The sequence below is a fragment of the Gossypium raimondii genome, chromosome 4, assembly GCF_025698545.1.
Source record: "Gossypium raimondii isolate GPD5lz chromosome 4, ASM2569854v1, whole genome shotgun sequence".
Classification (NCBI taxonomy): domain Eukaryota; kingdom Viridiplantae; phylum Streptophyta; class Magnoliopsida; order Malvales; family Malvaceae; genus Gossypium; species Gossypium raimondii.
The window spans coordinates 1714323-1738267 of record NC_068568.1 but is presented as its reverse complement, the minus strand read 5'-3'; the positions used below and the strand labels follow the sequence as shown (position 1 = coordinate 1738267).

The window sequence follows — 23945 nt, the reverse complement described above, 5'->3', positions numbered from 1 at the left end:
ATTATGGTTAAATTAAATTAGTTAGATCATCGATTTATTTATTTGATTGGTCTGTTAAGTTTATTAAATAAATAATTAAAAAAGTTTACAAAAATATTTTAAAGATTTATATTCAACCGGTTCAATCGCACTGTTTAATTGAGTTTTTTTTTCTCAATTCGACTGGTTTTTAAGTTAACATGTTCAATACCTTTTTTCGAACCGGTACCTTAGTCGGTTTTTGGCCTGATTCAATTCAAACAATCATGATTTTATCAATAATTTTTAAGTTGGATTGGTAGTCGAACCAATTAAGCTATCGATTTTTGGTTGGATCAATTCATACATATTAATTAATTAAATTATTATAAATTTATAAAAATTATAAATTATAAAATCCGATTCGACTAGATTCTTAGCTTGGTTTAGCTAGTTTGATGATCAATTGATACTTTACCTTGCTTTGGATCAATATATCGACTTATTCCCAATCCAATTAATCTAATCGCCTGACTCAATCCGTTTTTTAATACTTTGAATTTGATTTATTAAATTTAAATAGATCGAAACCCAATTTGAATCTAACCAAAAAATTGATCTAAATTCGAAATAATTCGAGTTCAAAATAATCCAATTTCAGATAATACTTTATTGGAAGATTTTAAACCTCTAATCCAAATTATTTAAGCATGAATCTATCTAAGCTCAAAATCAGCTACCCAGATTTAGAAAATACATAATTAATCTAACGTGTTTAATTCACATGTTAGATATATAATTATAAGGACTGTTTTATTTAATTAATTATGAAAATAACATTTGGACAACTTAAATTTAAGTACCGAATAGTCTAGTTTAAATGAAAATTTTAAATCAAAGTTAATTGTGAATAAAAAATGTCATACAATGTCGATTTTAACAATTCAAATACCATTTTGTAATTTTTTGAAGTTCAGTGAACAAAATGTAAATTTAAATAGTTATTGAAAGAGCATAAGTCGGTTTGCTCTCTGGATAGATGTTCGAACATACGTATAAATAAGGCAGTTTAACAACAATTTATAAACGGAGAGTAAGACAGTGAGAGAAATCAACACACAATATTTGTTAATGCATTTTGGATTCACCAATCCTATTTTGCAAAGGCTTTCTCAGTGAATAATTTTATTTAGCAATCGTCCGAATCATCTATTAGCTAAAGCTCAATCTACTTTTAAACAAAGAAGTAATTGCAATCCCAATTGCTACAAATCACTCACCAAAACAACCTCGTTTACAACAAGGTTTACTCTCCAACAAAAGCCTAACACAATAGTGCAAAAATACCAAGTATAAGATACACAAATAGCCAGCCTAAAGCACTCCCACTAGCACACTAACATGTGCGGCAATGCAACCTATTTATAGGCCAAGAAATACAACTTGTCAAAGTAACTTTCGGTACGATAAAACTCTTAGTTAAAAGCTAAAGTTATCTATTGAATTATCTTCAATAATTATCTCATAAAATTCATTCATATTTATGTAAAACAACCAACTTAGTCTCCAAGTAAAAGGATAAGGATAACACTTTGACATGGAATTATTGATCCATCCTCCTTCTACCATTTTTCGACCAACAACAATCAAGATATAATAAAACATGGTTTGAGGATCATTTGCTAACAGTGTAACACACCATGAAGATCAAAGTATAAAACGACAACTTCATACTGCACTTAATTATCCTAAACGCATGTTCAGAGAGTTGTCTAAAGGTCTGTCCCGTTTGAACTAGGGATGCAAAACATGCCATGCAATAAACTGTTCAAACATGAGAAACTTCAGATATAAGGACAGCTAAGGTCCCAACATGTATCATCCATATTATTATTATTATTGTGTTTGTTTGAAATATATTTGTTAGTCTTGAAAATTTCAAGAAAATACTAAAAGGGGGTGAATTGGTATTTTTAAATTCTTTGCACACTTTTCTAAATGATAAGAAAAGAGAAGAAAAGTTTGGACAATTCAATTTATAACTGTTCGAACCCAATTACCTACTTTCACTATTTTTGTATATCTTAACCGAAAAATTTTCAATTCACTATACTTGAATTGTTACCTTTCAAGGAAAAAAGTATAACCTTCACAATCATCAACTTTTTCACAAGGCTTAGATAAAATCTTTCCCCCTAGCTTTTGTGGCTAAACTAGAACCTTTCTTAGTTTTTATGGCTCAACTAAAACCATCCCAATTTACAATTGGTGATTTGAATGAAAGAAAACAAAGAGACTTCTACAAAGTATTTATTTACAAAATTAAGCTCTCCAAGAAATGGAATGAAAGTGATAAAAGATCTAACAATAAGTTGCTAGAGAATATTTACAAAAGAAATGAAAATAAATAAATATTTGAATACTTTTCTCTTGATCTTGATACTTGAATATCTCTCTCGAGTCTTGAAGTGTTATACCAATGAACAAGTTTGTGGACGTTTATAATCGTTAAAGATGAAATCTAGCCATTGGAAGCATTAATATCGAGCTTAAAAACTATCCTTGCACATCATGTCTCGAGACCTAGCAAGATTTCTTGGGACAAGGTTGAAAAATATTCGTTATATAGCCATTGGCAGGCGTTGTCTCGAGACAATATGCAGTTGTCTATAGACATACCATACAATGTCTCAAGACAAATAGATCTTGAAGCAGAGTGTTGTTTTGAAGTTTTCATGTCTCAAGACACGTAATTGTATGTCTCAAGACTTGCATGCCAAAATCCCTTTAAAACATTTTAAACATCGTAGAATGTTTTTATATTAACCCAAAAACATTTAGATAAATTAAAAAAACATTTTAAACATATTTTTTTTTGAATATTTTGTAAGTCTTTAAAAATACTTTGAAAATATTTAGTTAAATTTTCAACAAACGATTTAGTACATAAAATACATATAAAATTTGTTTTAAATGTTGTATATATATATATATATATATATATATATATATATATATATATATGATCTAGATGAAGTCATACGACAATGTTTCACTCATAACATTAAAACTAGAGTTCAAACTAATGAAAATGAACATTGCAAGAAAAGACACAAAGGGATGGTCCACTCTGGTTTGGGCTTCTTCAATTTGCTAACAAGAAGGGCAAAGCTTGCTTATGTTTCAATGGGCTATTGGTGGGTTAGGAATATCATCATTCTCAATGGACATTATAAAAATTAATCAATTAAAAGTTATTCAAGTTAAGACAAAAGTTATGAAAGTTTTTAATTTCTCCAATCAAAACTAGTCTTGTATTTCTATTTGTGGTGCTGAAAATAGGTTTGCTCATTGTCTCATGATGATATTTGGGGTTCTCTTTCATCTTTTTTTTGCTTGATGTTCTTCAGTTTGATTGTATGTCTTCAACTAGTGATTGTGGAAGTGATTAGGTTTGAGTGTATTAGGTAACTCTCTTAATTTGGGTTTAGTTTATCTCGGTTATAAAAATGGAGGGTATTAAAATAAGAGTTATTATTTGGTATACTGGCACTACAATTTGTTTTTGTTTCGCAAGTAGTTTTAAAAAATGTCATGTGTTTTTTTGGGATAAATCTCAAAATTATACATTAACTTTGATTTAATGTGTAATTGTATATATGAACTTTAATTTTATGCAATTATACGCATACGAAACTCTAATTGCGATTCAAATGTATACTTGAAATCATAATTTTGATTTAATCATACAAATTTTAAAAATAAATACATCAATTTATTTTTATATTGGATAAATATAATTATTTATGTATGCAATATATAAATATAAAATGATGTTATATCAATAATTGTATTAATAATTTACAAAATTGGACCAAATCAAGATTTTAGGTATAAAATTGTACATTAAACCATAGTTCATGTATAATTTTGGGATTTATCCTTTTTAAATATTTCCTATACTTTTACAAGATACTTGTCAACTCCTTAACTTAACTTTACTTTTGTTGGTTAACAAGAATAAAGCACGTGTTGGGCATTTTAAAATTGTAGGTACCATATTAAAACAAACCACAAAGTATAGGGATCTTTCTTGCCATTATCTTGGATATCTAATCTCATATATATTTAATATAACAATATACAAGTGGTGATCTCTCTTTTCTTGTATGTAATTTTAAGTCTTTTTTTTGTATTTAATTGTTCATTATTAATTAAATTAGAGTTTTCAAACTTTTCATTATCTGTATTTATATGTTAATAATAAATTTCAAAAATCATTTTATTTTTTAGAGAAATAAAAGTATCCTAAATTTCACATTAACTCAAGAATACTCTCACTGCTCACACTTATATTATAAATAAGTATCAATTTACTTGATATTTTTATATCTCTTTAGAATTTCTTCATAGGAAGAAATTCACGAGAGAAGGCTTATAGTTGAAAGATATATATATAGTATGATATATATGTGATGTGAAAGAGAAAAACAATAATGTTAAAAAGAAATGAGTATTAGTTTGGAGATAATTTGGAACCTAGTGACTCCAATAGTGGTGATTCTATTACAAAGCTAAGTTTGTTTTAAATGTTAGGCTGCAACTGTTAGGTTAGAGTTGTACTAAATTTGTTCTAGAGTTTGTTTTAAATGCTAGGCTAGAATTGTACTAAGTTTATTTTATAACTGGAATGATGTATTAATATAGTAAGGTTGATATATATAGTGTGCAGGATGTATCTTGGAAATATTTTTTATGGTTTTTTCTTCTCCTGAGTGATTTCTTGCATTATTCATTTCAAAAGTGCAACAAAAAGTGCCCCGTTTGAGAAAATTACAAGTGTATATAGACGAAAATACTATACTTAAGGCACCAGAGTCCAACAGTTAAATGGTTAAATTGAGCTTGTGCAGGAATATGGTTGAGGAGAAAATATGAAAAAAAGCATCCACTGTGGCCAAGGTCGTGACACCAATGCCTCCATCACCACTCAACGAGTTGGACTTTAGCAATGTGCAATTAAGTGGCCTATCTTCGAAGTCACGACATTAAGGGAGTGATGTCGTGACACCCATTTTCATGGTAGCGATGCTAAGTCACCAATGTTGCAACCTCGAGTTCATACACCAAAGTGAGTAAACTAGGTCGCTTGAGTGCCAAGTCACGACACCAGAAGATCATGGTCGCGACATTGAAGCTCCCAAACAACCTCTGAAGTCAACTGATGAGGGTGTCGTGACACTGAAGCTTGACGGGTGAAAAAATACAGGGGAAATTTCGTGGCCAAACAAGCTTAAGCCACTTTTTATTTAAGGTTTGGGGCGTGTTTAGGTTTTAGGGTTTTAAGGTTTAGAGTTTAAGGATAAAAGTTACATAGGTTTGGGGTGTGACCTAGGAGCTTAGAAAGGGCAACGGAAGGCCTAAAAGAGGTTATGAACTCCTTGTATGGAGGAAACTTCAAAGTGAGTTGATGAATAAGTGGAAAAGACTTTAGAGACCAATGTTTTGGATGCCAATGGAACTGATAAAAGACTTTGAGGGGGCCTACAGACTCCTTAGAGGATGATTAATGGCTTTCGAGGTATCTAAGAGAGATAGGCTTAGGAAGTGCAAGAGAGACATAATAAATTGATAAATCATACATAATAATAGACATAATGAACTTGAATAATTCATATGTCAACATGGTGGCACTGTAGCAAAATAGGCTTTTAGCGGCGTTTATGTGAAAAAAGTACCGCTATAGAACATGACATTTAGCGGCGCTTTACCCTCAAACGCCGCTAAAGGTCATGATCTTTAGCGTTGCTTTTATCACAAACTCCGCTAAAGAACATGACCTTTAGCGGCACTTTTATCACAAACGCCGCTAAAGACATGACCTTTAGCGACGCTTTTATCACAAACGCTGCTATAAGTACCGTTTTTTAGTTGTAACATTAAATTTTCATCCATATACAACCCTTCCTGTAAAATGAAATCCAACAAAAAATAGTAAATCTAAATGATAATTCAAATTCAACGAAATATATATGATATAAATTGATAACTGAAGTATAATTCAAAATATTCTTACAATAATGTTAAAAGTTACAATGTTAAAAATATTCTTACAATAAGAAAACAAATGTGCACCTCATCTTTCAACATCATTCACATAGTGCACCTCATCAAATATAACCTACATTCATATAGTCACAACAGAAAGAAACATCTTAAATATCATGTTCACAAATTAGAGAAAATTACACCTCTTTGTCCATTGTGACTTTGTGCGGGCTATCTAGTTTGGAATTTATCTCTTTGATTGAATCCAACATGTCTTGTTGAACTCAATTAGGGAATGGATTTTTCAATGAGAAAGATATGGAGTACAAGGAAGCAATAGATTTTTCCTCAATTTTCATGTGCATTCTATGTGGAACATGGAAGGCAAGGAATATGGTGGTATTTTTTCTGAAGGAATGTTCAAACTCAATTTGTACGTTAGAACAAATCAAGCGGATGCTACAATATATTCACAGAGCCATTAACCTCAAGTTGGAATGAAGAAAGAACAAGGAAGTTGAAGCTTACATCTCAATCTAGAGGAAGTGGAGCTAGTAATTGGAAAGTGGTGTTTTTGTATTATTAAAGGGCAAGGGGATAACAACTTTGGAGCAGAGATTCAAGGAGGAACTCGATAATTGTTTGCAATCTTAAAATGCAATTGAAGCTTCAGAGTGGGATTACAATTTTAAGATTGATATTGGTATTCTTGAAGGAGATAGATATTTGGAGCAAGACTTCTTAATAGAGCTAAAAAATGGACCACTATTTTAAACAACAAGAGCAAGGTTGATGGAAAGTTTGCACTAGCATATAAAGATACCATACTTTTGACAAGCACAATTTAAGTACAATTAGAAGTCAAGCCATGAGTAAAGATAGGATTCTTGCCTTCAAATGTGCCAACAAAGGCAATTAATCCAGAAACAATTTTAAAGGAATCGAAAAAGAAGGGATTAGTTTTCTTACCCAAAAGAAGTTGTGGACGTTGATGTTCATCAGAAAGCCTTTTGGTTTTTTTTTTTTTTTTGCACTGTTTGGACTCATCGAGCTTATATCCTAAAGGTTCAAGACTTATCCTGCACTTATTGAAGATACTCTTAAAGCTAATTATCTTGTTGTTTTAATGAGAAGACTGGTTGTAATTTGATCTATTAAGTCAACTAATCTCAATTCCTTACATATTGAGGAGACTTGTATAGATGATTTAATGAATTGATCATTGAAGAACGTGTTCTATGAGTGCATTAAGTGAAAAATCAAGTGTGCTACTTGTTTTCTGTCCTACTTAGACGAGAGTGATATAGATATTAAGTACAAAAACGAGATTATAATCTAGCGAGTGTTAGAGCTGATAATCATTTATTGTATGAGGTGTTAAGATAATAAATTATTTTTCTAGACAATACCTCGCAGACAAACAAACAAAAAAAAGGAACTATGCAAATATATCATGTGTTATTCATTGTTCTTCACCAGTGCCTAGAATAATCGTCACGGCTCAATTTACCTGCAAATATCAATTTAAATTCTTTCAAAAATAAATAAAACCGTTGACTCCATCGTAATTTTCCTTTGACTATTTTTATCTGAATTTTATGTAATTGTCTTTGTCGTACTTACTATCTAAAGGGGGTTTGTTTCACGTTTCTATCAAATAGAAAGGACTAATTAATTAATTAATTAATAATTAATACAAGTCATATATTCCAATGGTTAAGTTCACAACCACTCACTAAATTATTAAGTAGAGTATATTGACTGCAACTTCAATTCATTTTGGTAAATTACATAATTAGTCATTAAATTATGTGTAAGTTTTCATTTTGGTCATTTAATTAAAATTATTACAATTTTATCACTAAATTTTTTAAATTGTTTTCTTTCTTATGTAGCACTTTTTCTAATTGATATAGTAAAAATTCTGTAGATAAAAATTTAAAATAGATAAAATAAGGAAAATTATTTTAAATCCTCCAAATTTTCTCTATGTATTATTTGTATAGGAATATCCAATGCCTATTCTTTAAAAATATTATAAAAACAAAAACATTACCCGGAATTATTGGTTCTCTATTTTAACTCTTCTGTTTTTTGACATAGCTTTTTCGCTATAAGAAAAGAAAAAAATCAGAATATAAGTTTTTTTTACAATTTGGGTTTTAAAAATAATTTAAAAGATTAAAATTTGAATTGAGTCTGGAAAAGGAATTTTGTGGTATATTTTGTATATTTTTGCTAAAAAATGGCATCAAAGCCAATTTCCCAACCTTCTATAATATCGTTCTAGGTGTTCTACAAGGGTATAGAACTTGACTTGAAGATATTACTAATTTGGTTTTGAGAAACATTGAAGAAACTTTTAATGATCTAACTTTTTTGGTTTTGTTTTATTTTAATAATTTTGAGCTTTTTTATAATTTATATATAAAAATAGGGCCAAATTGAAAGAAAATATGAAAGCTAAGAACTAAAATTGTTATTACCAACTAAAAAGTGACTCTTAACAATTGGATGACCAAAAAACAATTTCGAAAACTTTAGCTACCAAATTGTAACTTTTTTTAGTCAAGTGACCAAAACGAAGACTTATTCATAATTTGGTGACTAATGGTGTAATTTACCCATTTTAAATAATCATATTAAAAATACAAATGTTAAATTGCGAAGCCAAACTTTTGTGTTAGTGGCACAAAATAAAACTAAGAAAATTGAGAGGGCTAAAGCATAAATTTTATATTAAAAAACTTAAATTAAATTATAATTTTGAGGAAGGACTAACATATCAATTTAACCAATTGAAAAAAAGGGTATTAATTCTCTTACCTAACCCCTATGTCTTTAAATAAAATAATTATAATTATTTTACACTTTAAACATTATACTAATAACATTTCATCATATTTAATAAAAATAAGGGTAAATTACACCATTAGTCACTAAACTATAGGTAAATTTTTATTTTGGTCACTAAATTATTCAAAAGTTTTCATTTATGTCTCTAAATTGTTTAAATCAATATTATATGGCTTTCTCCGTTTGCACTACCTATACCAATTGAAAGCTCTCATTCCCCTTCTCTTCTACAGTGCATTTTTTTTCATGAAACAATTTTGGATATCACAAATCTACGAACCAAAATTCAAACAACTTTTGTCTTCGATCTCCGACACTGATTGTCAGATCAACTTAGATCTAAAGTATGTTCTTCTACTCATTGATGTGTACTGATCTACTGTACTAATTGTCAAATTGTCGTTTAAAGCTCACTAGCAAAACTTTTTAAAAAAATAGTGACTTAAATAAAAACTTTTGAATAGTTTAGTGACTTAAATGAAAACTTTCAAATAATTTAGTGACCAAATTATAACTTTTTTAATTAAACGACCAAAACGAAAACTTAACCATAATTTAGTGACTAATGATGTAGTTTACTCAAAAAAGATGCATTAAACTAAAAGAGTACATGAGTTACATTATATGCGTTATACTTTTTTATTTGATGAAGAAACATTTTTTTATTTATTTTAATATTATACGTATAGAGGTGTTCATGGGTCGGGTCGGGTCCAATCAAAATTTTAGGCCCGTTTGTTAGGCACGGGTTCAAAAAATAGGCCTAAAATTTTATCTAAGCCCGACCCGACTTGCTCATATTAAATTTTTAAAAATATATATAATACATCCAAAATACAAAAAAAATTAAGATAAATGTTTCCCAACACATTGAAAATAAATTTAAAAAGAATATGTATACTTAAATAACACTAATATAGTTGCAATTTAACAAGCAAATGACTCTAAAATAGTAACAAAATTAACAATAAAACAAGAGTTATACAATAACAACAAAATAGTAACAATATAATAGTGAAATAGTAGTAAAATTGTGAAAAAAATAATAAGAAAATAGCAAAAGAACAGTAAGAAAAAGCAATAAAATAGCAACAAAATAGTAAAAAAAAAACAACAATAAAATAGTAAAAAAAGCAACCGTTTTCTTTGTTTTTTTTTTTTGCATATTCGGGCAGGGTTGGGCTCACGCAAAAAAAGTATTACTTGAGACCCGACCTATTTTCTAAACGGGTATTATTTTTTTTCCCAAACTCATTTTTTGAGCCAATATTTTTACATAAATCCTCCTACATTTTGGGCAGACCTTCAGTCTATACAAGTTGCTTAATAATATTTTTTTCATTAAAGGTAATTGCTTAATATTACAATTTATTATTTTATTAAATATATACAAATATATATTAATCCTAAAGATACCTAAACACAAAGATAATTCTCAAACTCAACAAACCCTTTAATAAAATAAAATAAAAAGATGTACAAGATTATTTTAATATGGTTTATATAGGTTCTTTTAATAGAATTTTATGGTTTATTAATGTGTAAATTTTATTGGATTACATAACTTGGTACGATTTAATTTTTTAACAACTTTGTGATCTATAAAAATCCGACTCCAGTGCGGACCAATCAAACCATCCCGATTACGGATTAAAATGTTTTTACCAACTATATATTATTTCAAACATCAAACAATGACTCTCTTTGAAACGATACCAAAAACGATATTAAGAGATGATCCTATCTATCTTTTTTTATCGATTTTAGTCGAACCATAAAATAAAACTCAAATAACAATGGCCATGGTCTCTTCGGGTGCGGCCCTCTCCTTAACGTCTATTATTATTAAAACCTAATAAAGTAGCTGTGGCGGCCCCCAATTTTGACGAAAATAATGATAATAATATCCAATAACCCTAAAAATAAGGGTAATATTAAAACCAAGAAAGAAAATTTTAAAGATAAATATTATTAATACCCCAGATGTGGCTTGGGTTTAAGTCATGCTAGTCGTGTTGCTTATTCGAGTTTTACAAAAATAATGTCTAAAACTTTAAATTCTTTGTTGAAGCATATGCATATTAAAATATAGTGTATCAAAAAAGAAATTCAACCTAAGTTATGAAAAATAATAATTATTATATGTTACGTTATTATCATATCTTTAATTATCATCATATAAAATTGGTGGAGTGCGACCTTCCATCTAACCAAAGGTTTCCTCATTATTTATAATAAAACTCGAAACGATTTGGTGAAATCCAAAATAAAGAAACATGCAATTATGAAATTTTAATAGATTTTATATACTTGCATGCTATACATTCCAACTACCCGAATATACTTGGACAAACCCTTAAATTATTACAATTTGTTTAAATAAGTCCATAAAAACTCTCGATTTTCCTAATGCCCTTCTAGAAAAGAGGTCAAACTTAATTTGTTTATACAAAAGGTCAAACTTGAAATTCAATTATCTGCTTTTTTAAATTAAACTTCCATGCTAAACACGGTGTTAAGAAAATTGGTATTGTTTAGAGCATTTTGTTTTCCCTAGGAGTGGACTTTGACAAAGTAAATGGAATAATGAATATAAAACTTCTCCAACATAGTTATAAATAAGTGTAACACATTTCCATACTCACAACCAACTTAAGAACATGAAGTTCCTTCAACTTTCTGTGCTTCCATTTCTTATTGTCACATTGTCATTGAATGGGGCAACTTTAGCTCATTCTTATGGAGATTTCCTTCATTGCCTTTCTCTTCGTATATCAAACTCTTCTACCATTTCTAAAGTTATTTACACCCAAAATAATCCCTCCTATTCATCGGTTTTGAATGCTTCTATTCATAATGCTAGGTTCTCTACACCAACCACCCCTAAACCCTATGCCATTATTACACCACGCAAAACATCCCATGTCCAATCAACAATTTATTGTTCCAAAAACCATGGCTTCCAACTTAGGATTCGAAGTGGTGGTCATGATGTTGAGGGTGTTTCTTATGTTGCTCAAGTTCCATTTGTCATCCTTGATTTGGTCAACTTTCGAGATGTTAATGTTGACACAAAAAATGAAGTTGCCTGGGTTCAATCTGGTGCAACTACAGGTGAATTATATTATGGGATTGCTTCGAAGACACAGACGCTCGGCTTTCCTGCTGGAATTTGCCACACTATAGGCATTGGTGGGCATTTAAGTGGGGGTGGATTTGGCGTATTGGGCCGTAAATATGGTCTTGCTGTTGATCATGTAATTGATGCTAAATTGGTTGATGCTAATGGAAGGGTTCTTCGTCGAAAATCCATGGGTGAAGATTTGTTTTGGGCTATCCGAGGAGGTGGAGGGAATACCTTTGGGGTTGTTCTTGCTTGGAAAGTAAAGTTAGTCCCTGTTCCACCGGTTGTAACTGTGTTTACAGTTAACAAGAACCTGGAACAAAATGCAACCAAAATCTTCCATCGATGGCAATACATTGCTCACAAGTTACCCAAGGATTTATTTACGACTGTTTGGGTAATGAAGGTGAATTCCAGTCAAGTAGGGAAGAAAACAGTTCAAGCTAGTTTTAGGGGCATGTTACTTGGTGGGGTTGATGAGTTGATTCCATTGATCCAAAACGAGTTTCCAGAGCTAGGACTTGCCAAAGAGAATTGTACCCAAATGAGTTGGGTTCAATCTATTCTTTACTTTGGAGGACTTCCAATTCAACCCGTGGATATTTTGCTTAATAGACATGCTCTTCCAGTATCTAGCGTCAAAGAAAAAACGGACTTCGTCAGGGAACCGATGTCTGAAACTGGAATCGAAGGGTTCATGAACATGTTTCTTGAGGAAGAAGCTGACTTTGCTATAACGATGATAGAGGCTTTCGGAGGCAGAATGGATGAAATCCGGGAAAATGAATTACCTTACCCACATAGAGCAGGCATCTTGTTCGAATCCACTTACATTGTCCAATGGACAAATGAAGCAGATGCGGGAACGTACATAAACTGGATCCGAAGACTCTACAGTTATATGGCCAGTTATGCTTCCAAGTCTCCGAGAGAAGCATATTATAATTACAAGGATCTAGATCTTGGAACTAACAACATTATTGGTTACACAAGTTACGAACAAGCTAGCGTTTGGGGTCTTAAATATTTCAAGAATAACTTCAAAAGATTGGTGCAAGTAAAGACCAAGGTTGATCCAATGAATTTCTTTAGAAACGAGCAAAGTATCCCTCCGCTTTGATCTCTATGAAAGAAGAAAGGTCGTCAGGGTTGAAGATTTTAGAGTTTTTTTTTTAATGAAATAATATTTGGGTGAAAAGTAATACTATATTGTAAAATAAATTGTTTCTTTGTCATTATATATGTCATGATGAATAATTTAGTGCATAATGTATTAATTAAATTATAAATTTATCTTTATTCTAAAATAGTTTTTGTGCGGTGATTATACTTGAAAGGTCCCTGCATTACAGGGATTGGATCACATGGTTTGTCATTTTAATTTTTTATTCAATAAAAATTTCAATAAGAAAAAGGAGTTGAATAAGATAATAGGTGTGGGGTATGCCTGGCATTTTCGGACCTTTTAGGCACTTACTGTTACCCCTATCGCGACACGAGGACTTCAAAAACGCAACATGCCCAACAGACGATGACATCATAACGAGGAGGTTTCCGACGTCACAATGACACAGTGTCACGACAACGGACGACATCATGGTGAGATGATTTAGGACATTGTGACATGGCGACGTGTTCCCACATAAATCAGGTTTCATTTCCCAGTTAAACTCTGCTACCTTTTCCAGTCAAACTTAGATTATTTTAGAGATATTTTAGTCAGATATTCACACTAATTTCAACCTATATAAGGACTTTAGTAACCCTACAATCGACATCTTCATCATATTAAGATTAAGAGAAGATTAAGAGAGTTTTTGAAAGAGTTTAAGGGAATTTCTTATTTTAGCCAGAGAACTTTATTTTTTAGGATTCAGGGTTTTCTGTTTTGGTTATCTCCATCTTGTACTCTTCGTTTATTTGCTCATTAAGTAAAGCCTATTTTGCCTGTGATTTTTTTATCATCTCCAAAGGGATTTTTCCATGTAAATATTTGTGTATCCAATTTTATTTTTCTCTTTTTTGTTGCGTATTGATCCACAATAAACTGGCATTAGAGCTTAGTTCATTTTTCACAATCAATTCGTTCAGGGATGACAATGAGATATAATATCGAGAAGTTCGATGGCATCACAAATTTCAGTTTATGGCAAGTATGGATGATAGTTATTTTGGTTCAGTATGGCCTGAAAAAGGTCATTACAGGGAAAAAGCCCGCATATATGAATCAGTTAGAATGGGATAAGCTTGATAAGAAGACTTTGTCAGCAATTCAGTTGTGCCTCACAAACAATATGTTGCAGGAGATGTTTACAGAGAAAACGATAGCAGCCTTATAAATGGAGTAAGTTAGAAACCCTATACATAACCAAGTTTCTAGCAGATCGATTGGTGTTGAAACAACACCTTTACACGTTTCGTATAGCCGAAGGTGAGTACCTTAATGGTCACATTAGTCAATTTGTTACTCTCTTGAATGATCTTAAAAATGTCGAGGTTAATATAGATGATGAAGATCAGACTATGCTATTATTGTGCTATTTGCCCCTCGTATAAGTCTTTCAAGGAGACATTGATTTATAGTAGAGATAAACTCTCGTTCGAGGAAGCAAAAGGAAACTTGTTGAGCAAAGACAGACTTGACAATGAGTTTGATTCGGATAGCAAGTCAAATGAGCAAGCCTCGGTTTTGGTTGCAAGAAGCAAGAAAGAATCAAAGTCAAGGAATCGAGACAAAACATGTGGCTACTGCAAGAAGTTAGGTCACATTAAGACAAAGTGTTTGCAAAAAATCAAATGCTAGTTCATTGTATGCATGACTTTTTTAGATGTATGATTCTGATTGGTACATAAATATATAATATACATGACATGCATATATTTTTACAATCATGAAAAAGAGAAAGAAAGAAGTTAATGAAATTTTAAGCAATGCAAGGAAATAATGTTTCAGTTGGTGCCTCAAGCCAAAAACACATGTTTGTTCGATGATTTGAAATCCAAATAACCATGTCTATTTTGTAAACTTCCATACATGAAAAGTTATGACTTGTCAAAAGGCACTTGTGTACTTATTGGTACATTATATAGAGTTGTTTGGTTGGAGTTGAATTAATTTAATTCATTCAATCCAATTTCTGAGTGAAATTTTTAGTACAAAAATATTCTTTCTTTTTAATGATATTCAATTTGAGATATGATATTATTTATTTATTTAAATAATGATATTAGTAACCAACATTTGGATAATATAGATGAGACATCATTTTCATTGTTAAAATGAAAGTTTGTAGATGATCATATAATATAAATGATTTTAGTTGTTGTTTTTATTAAATAACCTTAAGCTAAACGAGTTTTATAAATGATTGCACATTTTTATTCTATATCATAAAGTTTGGACTAGAAGTGATTTTGACTAGAAAAGAATTAAGTTATATGCATATGTATGGTTAATTTTTCTAATCAATGTAGAATAGTGGAAAATTTGGCTTATATAATAATATCATTATTCGATATGAAATTTTCTAGTGAGAATATATAACGTGATAATCATATATTTAAAATCGAGATCATATTGTGCATATTTATAATGGTGCATATGGTTTTTGTACATGGCTTGGATATAATCCATGGTCTCACGATTCTATAAAATTTGAGATGTAGTAAATTTCAAAATTCACTTTCAAAGTCACGAATAAAAAAATATCATGAGTATGAAATTACAATATGACTGCTATTTGACCCATTTTTAGGTGATGGACCTGATTTTGATCATAGTCAGAAAATAATTGATAATACCCATGGTGAATAAATGTATGATTTTATAGTTGACTGGACAATTGATGGTATATTAGTGTGACTATATATGTTACACCCTTGTATATATAAGGTGTGTTGAGAAAAATAATGTTATTTGACTATGAATGAAAAAATTAAAGTCATCTACTGATTTTGAAAATAAACTATGACAAATAACAAATATGTTGTCCGATTTCACCAAGAGATTTATGGCACATTAACAGCAACTTACTTTGTGAAGAATACATGATTTATGGTTTCATATATTTGGTTATTGTGAAATTAATTTCTTGAACATTAAGAAATAAATAAACTAGTCAAATATGATAAGAAAAGATAAAGTGATCACTATAATTTGACAATAGTAAAATGATATTCTTGATAGCATTTTTTTGCTAAAAGAATGAGTAATTGAACATAGTGAGGATGTTGGTCTTCTAAATTTTTAAGACATAAATAAATATTATAAAGTTTCACCATGTGATATAGATAGTTAACATAACTATGTTGAAATTTTGGAAATTGAGAGATGAGGTTCAAGCCTATAATATTTGAGTCGCCAATGATGGAAACTCAACTCAACGCTTGGTATAACGTCAAGTCCTGAGTTCAATAAGGTAAAGTACATCATCAATATGTGGCTACTAGCACTATAAAAAATATATATTACAATGATTATCTTTGAAACGATACCAAATATGATATTAAGAGATGATCCTATCTATCTACCAAATCTCATAATTCAATACTTTTATGGATTTTAGACGAAAATTAAAATTTAACTACTCATAATTAAAGAATACTAAAATAAAACTCAAATAACAATGGCCCTGGTCTCTTCGGGTGCGCCCCTCTCCGTACGTCTATTATTATTAAAACCTAATTAAGTAGCTGTGGCGGCCCCCAATTTTGACGAAAATAATGATAATAATATCCAATGACCCTAAAAATAAGGGTAATATTAAAACCAAGAAAGAAAATTTTAAAGATAAATATTCTAATCAAAATTAGGTTAGTGGAATTTAAAAATATATATTAGAGTTGAATACAAATAATAAATAACTTCAAAATTCATTAGAAAATTTAAGAATTTCATCGCAAATCGTAATAATTTTATTTTATTTAATATATATTTTTAAATGGTTTGACTGTTAAGGGTGTTCACCGCCTTAGATGTGAGTTGGGTTTAAGTCATGTTAGTCGCGTTGATTGTTCGAGTTTTACCATATTATCATAATTCACCAAAAAAATTCGAAAATTGTGTATAAAATTGGTATCTGCCTTTTTAAATTAAACTTCGATGCACTAAACACGGTATTAAGTAAATTGGTATTGTTTAGAGCATTTTGTTTTCGCTAGGAGTAGACTTTGACAAAGTAAATGGAATAATGAATATAAAACTTCTCCAACATAGTTATAAATAAGTGTAACACATTTCCATACTCACAGCCAACTTAAGAACATGAAATTCCTTCAACTTTCTGTGCTTCCATTTCTTATTGTGATATTGTCATTGAATGGGGCAACTTTAGCTCATCCTTATGGAGATTTCCTTCATTGCCTTTCTCTCGTATATCAAACTCTTCTACTATTTCTAAAGTTATTTACACCCAAAATAATCCCTCCTATTCATCGGTTTTGAATGCTTCTATTCATAATTCTAGGTTCTCTACACCAACCACCCCTAAACCCTATGCCATTATTACACCACGCAAAACATCCCATGTCCAATCAACAATTTATTGTTCCAAAAACCATGGCTTCCAACTTAGGATTCGAAGTGGTGGTCATGATGTTGAGGGTGTTTCTTATGTTTCTCAAGTTCCATTTGTCATCCTTGATTTGGTCAACTTTCGAGATGTTAATGTTGACGCAAAAAATGAAGTTGCCTGGGTTCAATCTGGTGCAACTACAGGTGAATTATATTATGGGATTGCTTCGAAGACACAGACGCTCGGCTTTCCTGCTGGAATTTGCCACACTATAGGCATTGGTGGGCATTTAAGTGGGGGTGGATTTGGCGTCTTGGGCCGTAAATATGGTCTTGCTATTGATCATGTAATTGATGCTAAATTGGTTGATGCTAATGGAAGGGTTCTTCGTCGAAAATCCATGGGTGAAGATTTGTTTTGGGCTATCCGAGGAGGCGGAGGGAATACCTTTGGGGTTGTTCTTGCTTGGAAAGTAAAGTTAGTCCCTGTTCCACCGGTTGTAACTGTGTTTACAGTTAACAAGAACCTGGAACAAAATGCAACCAAAATCTTCCATCGATGGCAATACATTGCTCACAAGTTACCCAAGGATTTATTTACGACTGTTGGGTAATGAAGGTGAATTCCAGTCAAGTAGGGAAGAAAACAGTTCAAGCTAGTTTTAGGGGAATGTTTCTTGGTGGGGTTGATGAGTTGATTCCATTGATCCAACACGAGTTTCCAGAGCTAGGACTTGCCAAAGAGAATTGTACCCAAATGAGTTGGGTTCAATCTATTCTTTACTTTGGAGGACTTCCAATTCAACCCGTGGATATTTTGCTTAATAGAAATGCTCTTCCAGTATCAAGCCTCAAAGCCAAAACGGACTTCGTCAGGGAACCGATGTCTGAAACTGGAATCGAAGGGTTCATGAACATGTTTCTTGAGGAGGAAGCTGACTTTGCTATAACGATGATAGAGGCTTTCGGAGGCAGAATGGATGAAATCCGGGGAAATGAATTACCTTACCCACATAGAGCAGGCATCTTGTTCGAATCCAGTTACTTTGTCCAATGGACAAATGAAGCAGCTGCGGGAACGTACATAAACTGGATCCGAAGACTCTACAGTTATATGGCCAGTTATGCTTCGAAATCTCCGAGAGAAGCATATTACAATTACAAGGATCTAGATCTTGGAACTAACAACATTATTGGTTACACAAGTTACGAGCAAGCTAGCGTTTGGGGTCTTAAATATTTCAAGAATAACTTCAAAAGATTGGTGCAAATAAAGACCAAGGTCGATCCAATGGATTTCTTTAGAAACGAGCAAAGTATCCCTCCTCTTTGATCTCTATAAAAGAAGAAAGGTAGTCAGGGTTAAAGATTTTAGAGTTTTTTTTTTTAATGAAATAATATTTGGGTGAAAAGTAATACTATATTGTAAAATAAATTGTTTCTTTGTCACTATATTTGTCATGAGGAATAATTTAGTGCATAATGTATTAATTAAATTATAAAAATTATCTTTATTCTAAAATAGTTTTTGTGCTGTGAATATACTTGAAAGGTCTTGCATTACAGGGATTGGATCACATGGTTTGTGTTTTTAATTTTTTATTTAATAAAAATATCAATACAAAAAGGAGTTGAATAAGATAATAGGTGTGGGGTATGCTTCACATTTTCGGATCTTTTAGGCACTTACCGTTACCCCAATCACGACACGAGGACTTCAGAAACACAACACCCCCAATAGATGCTGACATCGTGACGAGGGGGTTTCCGATGTCACAACGACGCAATATCACGAAAACGGATGACATCATGGTGAGATGGTTTAGGACATTGTGACGTGGCGACATGTTCCCACATGTTCCCAATTAAACTCTACTATCTTTTCCAGTCTAACTCTGATTATTCTAGAGATATTTTAGTTAGATATTCACACTAATTTCAGCCTATATAAGGGCTTTAGTAACCCTGGAATTGACATCTTCATCACATTAAGATTAAGAGTGTTTTTGAAATAGTTTAAGGGAATTTCTTATTTTAGCCAGAGAACTTTATTTTTTGGGATTCAGGGTTTTCTGTTTTGCTTATCTCCATCTTATACTCTTCGTTTATTTGCTCATTAAGTAAAAGCCTATTTTGCTCGTGGTTTTTTATCCTCTCTAAAGGGATTTTTCCATGTAAATATTTGTGTGCCCAATTTTCATTTTCTCATTTTTGTTGCTTATTGAGCCACAATAAACTGGCATAAGAGCTTAGTTCATTTTCCACAATCAATTCATTCAGGGATGACAATGAGATATGATATCGAAAAGTTCGATGGCATCACAAATTTCAGTTTATGGCAAGTCTGGATAATAGTTATTTTGGTTCAGTATGGCCTGAAGAAGGTCATTACAGGGAAAAAGCCCGCGGGGTATGAATTAGTCAGAATGAGATAAGCTTGATAAGAAGACTTAGTCAACAATTCAGTTGTGCCTCACAAACAATGTGTTGCAGGAGGTGTTTATAGAGAAAACGATAGCAGTCTTATGGAGTAAGTTAGAAACTATGACAAATAACAAATATGTTGTCCAGTTTCACCAAGAGATTTATGACCTGTTAATAGTAACTTACTTGGTGAAAAATACATGATTTATGATTTCATATATTTGGTTATTGTGAAATTAATTTCTTGAAGATCAAGAAATAAATAAAATAGTCAAATATGATAAGAAAAGATAAAGTGATCACTATAATTTGACAATAGTAAAAAGGATATCCTTGATAGCATTTTTTTGCGAAAAGAATGAGTAATTGAACATGGTGGAGATGTTGTTCTTGTAAATTTTCAAGACATAAATAAATATGATAAAGTTTCACTATGTGATATGGATAATTAACATAACTATGTTGAAATTTTGGAAATTGAGAGATGAGGTTCAAGCCTATAATATTTGAGTCGCCAATGATGGAAACTCAACTCAACGCTTGGTATAACGTCAAGTCTTGAGTTCAATAAGACGAAGTACATCATCAGTATGTGGCTGCTAGCACTATAAAAAAAATATATTATATCATTTCAAGGGAAAAGTGCTAGGCATCTATAATGATAAAGGTAAAGATGAGTATTATACTCTTAATAGAACCATAGCATAAATATGTTAGAGTGTTATAATTACGATAATACTTTTGATGAGATCTACCTGTATGAGTGGAACTCTGGTCGCTTATAGGAGCTCAAGTGCTTGGCTCTGACAACACTCATAAAAAGAGGTTATAGATGCATGGCTATAATAATGTCTCCGGATACTATGTATTGGCTGGTGTTTAAATTATTGTGTGAAATGTATTCGGTTAATTAAATTGAATAGGCGATTCAAAGTATAGTCTACCATGCAATTTCGATTAACTTTAACATGTTTTCAATAAGTGAAGGTTCAATTATAAGACACCTTCACTTATTCAATTTATTTACAAGATTATCGAAATCTAGAATATTTTGAAAATAAGGGAGATTGTTGGAACATTTTAAAATATATAGTGTTCCAATAATTACAAATGAAAAGTGGTAAATTTCCCAAAGTTTTGTCAATTAATTAATAATAAAGAGCTATAATTATTCGAGTAGATCCCTATTGAATAATTATGTTTATGGCTAAAGATATTACTATCCATTTGGGGTAGTTATATCCCTATGAAAAGATATGAGACCTCCTATAAATAGGAGTGAAATTTCATTTGTAAGACACACTAGAAAACCCATCAAAAGTTTATTTTCTATTCTCCCACCATATTTTATTTTTCTAGATTGTTCTATAAAGAATTGTTACATAAATTCTTTGTAGAAATTGATATTCTTGTTATGCTTCACTCAATGCTTAGTGAACTGTTTCTATCAGTACAAAACGCCGACAGCTATTGGGCTTCATTATATCTTCGAGATTTATTTGTCAATAATTCTTTTACACACCATACTATAGGTGAATACGAATAAAACCTTTAAAAAAGAACATTGATACACATCTTAAAATATTTGTTAACTTCTCATAAATTTATTTTTATCCTCGCGCTCCAATACCACAAATCAACTATAAAATCTAAGAGAATACATTCCCCACTAATCACAAAAGAGAAAACCCAATCTGAAGATTGTGAAACATACGCCGTTGGGCTTTGGTTTTTTGCGACGTTTTTCGATCTTTAGTGGCGATTTCCATAAAACGCCGCCAATGCTCATTTTTACCTGCGTTCTTTATCCAAGCACAGCTAAAAGTGCCGCTAGAAGCCTGTTTTGGTGTAGTGATGCTTCAGAAAAATGCATATACCAACAAAAGATTGTTTAGCGAACAACAAAAATATCAAAACTCTTTTAAACAATTTCTTTTAGGTAAGCTAAGTAATTTTATTTTATTAAAAATATTATATTTGAAATAAATTATATTTTTAATAAAATGAAATATTTAAAATACCATTTTTTACTTTTATCCAAAAAGATTTAAAATGTTATATTAAAGATAAATATTTTTTAAATTAAAATTCACTTTCATCAAACCACATAATTATATTTAATATTTAAGTTTTTATTAATTTAGTATATAAATTTATTTTTATATAAATTTAGAATTAACATTAATTCATCACTTAAATTTTCACTATAATTTTAATCCCTTGAATATCAAATAATTTAAAAACCATTTAATTGATTTTTTCTATTAAAACCATTGAAAAAAAGTAATTACAGGTTATTTATACTTGGAATACATTCAACCAATTAATAATTTAATTTTTTTATCTTAATAGTATACTATCTTTTAAATAAACATAAAATCATAACAGTTTAAATTAATTATTTTATTATATTATTATTTTGGGTATTATTAAAAGTATATATATCCTTATAATTTCTTTTTTTTCGATATTTAAATTTTTCAAAATTTAAAATTTATATTTATGTTTCTCACTTTATATTTAGTAAATCCAAGAGAGTTAGTGCAATGGAAGTGAGTTAAATTTTGGGTCAACTTGACCTATATGGTTGGATAAAGACAAGCAATCGGTTTAATTCGTAGGTTGGATCAATTTTTTCAAATTGATTTTAATATGAGGAAATCGATTCGACTAACTTTAATTGAGAAAATTAATTTAACTGTAGTTCAATTTTTTGATTAATTAACTTTGAGTTGAGTTTATATGATTATATATGTATTATATATATTATAAAATATAAATATTTTTATAATAATATAAATAAAGTCAATTTTTTTATGGGTTCATTTTTAATATTTAAAAAATGGATGACCGATCAAATAAAATAATGAAATCAAAGTCAAAATGGATGAACCCACATCGAAATCGGAAAAACCAAATGGATGAATTAAATTGCTGTTCCCTAAAGTCAGAGTCTTGAAGGGGGATTGTATTATTTACCATTCCAAGTTTGGGGGCTTAGACTTTTGTCCCTTTTTCAAAAATAAAAGATATGACTATATGATAAAAAGGGTAAAATTCGATTCGTTCCGAAGAAAATCAAATTCATTTTTAAACTTCGAGTTGATCGAACCGAGTTATTCGAGTTTCACGTTCGAAACGAGTTGAATTTTACAATTCGAATAACAGATTGGTGTAACTACCCTTTTAGTTCATGCCAAGTTTGAAAATGAACAAATTGGTCTCTCTCAACAAAAATTACAAAAAAAAAATTCAAAATAAAAATATTTATAAAAATTACAAATTTTTATTTTTAAAAAATTTAAAAATCTAAAAAATGTATAAAGAAAGTTAAAAAAGTAAAAATTTCTAGAATAATAATTTTGAGGACCTATATAAGTTAATTAATGATTCAAGTTTATCATACTAAAGAATTTTTTAATTATTTTGCTTTGAAAATATTTTCAAACATGGAATTAGTTATATTGTAACAAGATTTCAATTTGACTTGTTTAAATTTTTTAATTTAACTCGAACAATTTCACTCAATCTATTCAAAAATTTCAAATCGAGTTAGGGTGACAAAATAGGACTCGTCAACTCAATTAATTCAAAATTTTTCTTAAATTCTTATGTGAGAAAGTTAATTGAATTGTTGATATATATTTAGATTTCATATCACCCTATTAAATAGTTATATATATGCAACATAGTAGGAAAAGATGATTTACATCAAGAGGAATTCAATCTAGAATATAAAGCTACCCAAATCAACCGTTAGTTTGAGGTAATATTTACACACACTAAAGGGACTAAAATAAACTAAAATGATCTTATTTAGAGTTATTATTTTAATAACAAGAAAAATTGTCTATAGTCTAATAGTTGTCCTATACTTAGCTAAACAAAATTAGAAAACATGTTTTTTTAGCAAATATACTACAGAAATAATTAAAATATGAAAAGAATAAAAGAAATTTTAAATGTAAAACATCTCAAACATAACTATAAATAAGGTAACAAAGTGTGACACAATCCCATCCT

At 30.3% G+C, this 23945-nt stretch overlaps 1 protein-coding gene and 1 pseudogene across 1 annotated transcript; both read left to right on the top strand.

Moving 5' to 3' along the window:
- The first annotated feature begins 11500 nt into the window (after window positions 1-11500).
- Window positions 11501-13293, top strand: LOC105780951 (tetrahydroberberine oxidase). The gene has a single exon (XM_012605491.2). It carries the CDS (start codon window positions 11523-11525, stop codon window positions 13104-13106), a length of 1584 nt encoding a protein of 527 aa, XP_012460945.1. The 5' UTR covers window positions 11501-11522; the 3' UTR covers window positions 13107-13293.
- Window positions 13294-17249: 3956 nt separating this feature from the next.
- On the top strand, window positions 17250-18849 carry LOC105784996 (tetrahydroberberine oxidase-like; annotated as a pseudogene).
- Window positions 18850-23945: the final 5096 nt, after the last annotated feature.

What these genes read in the sequence shown, in the direction of transcription:
- LOC105780951 (XM_012605491.2), top strand. Translation starts at nt 11,523, where the DNA reads ATGAAGTTCCTTCAACTTTCTGTGCTTCCATTTCTTATTGTCACATTG.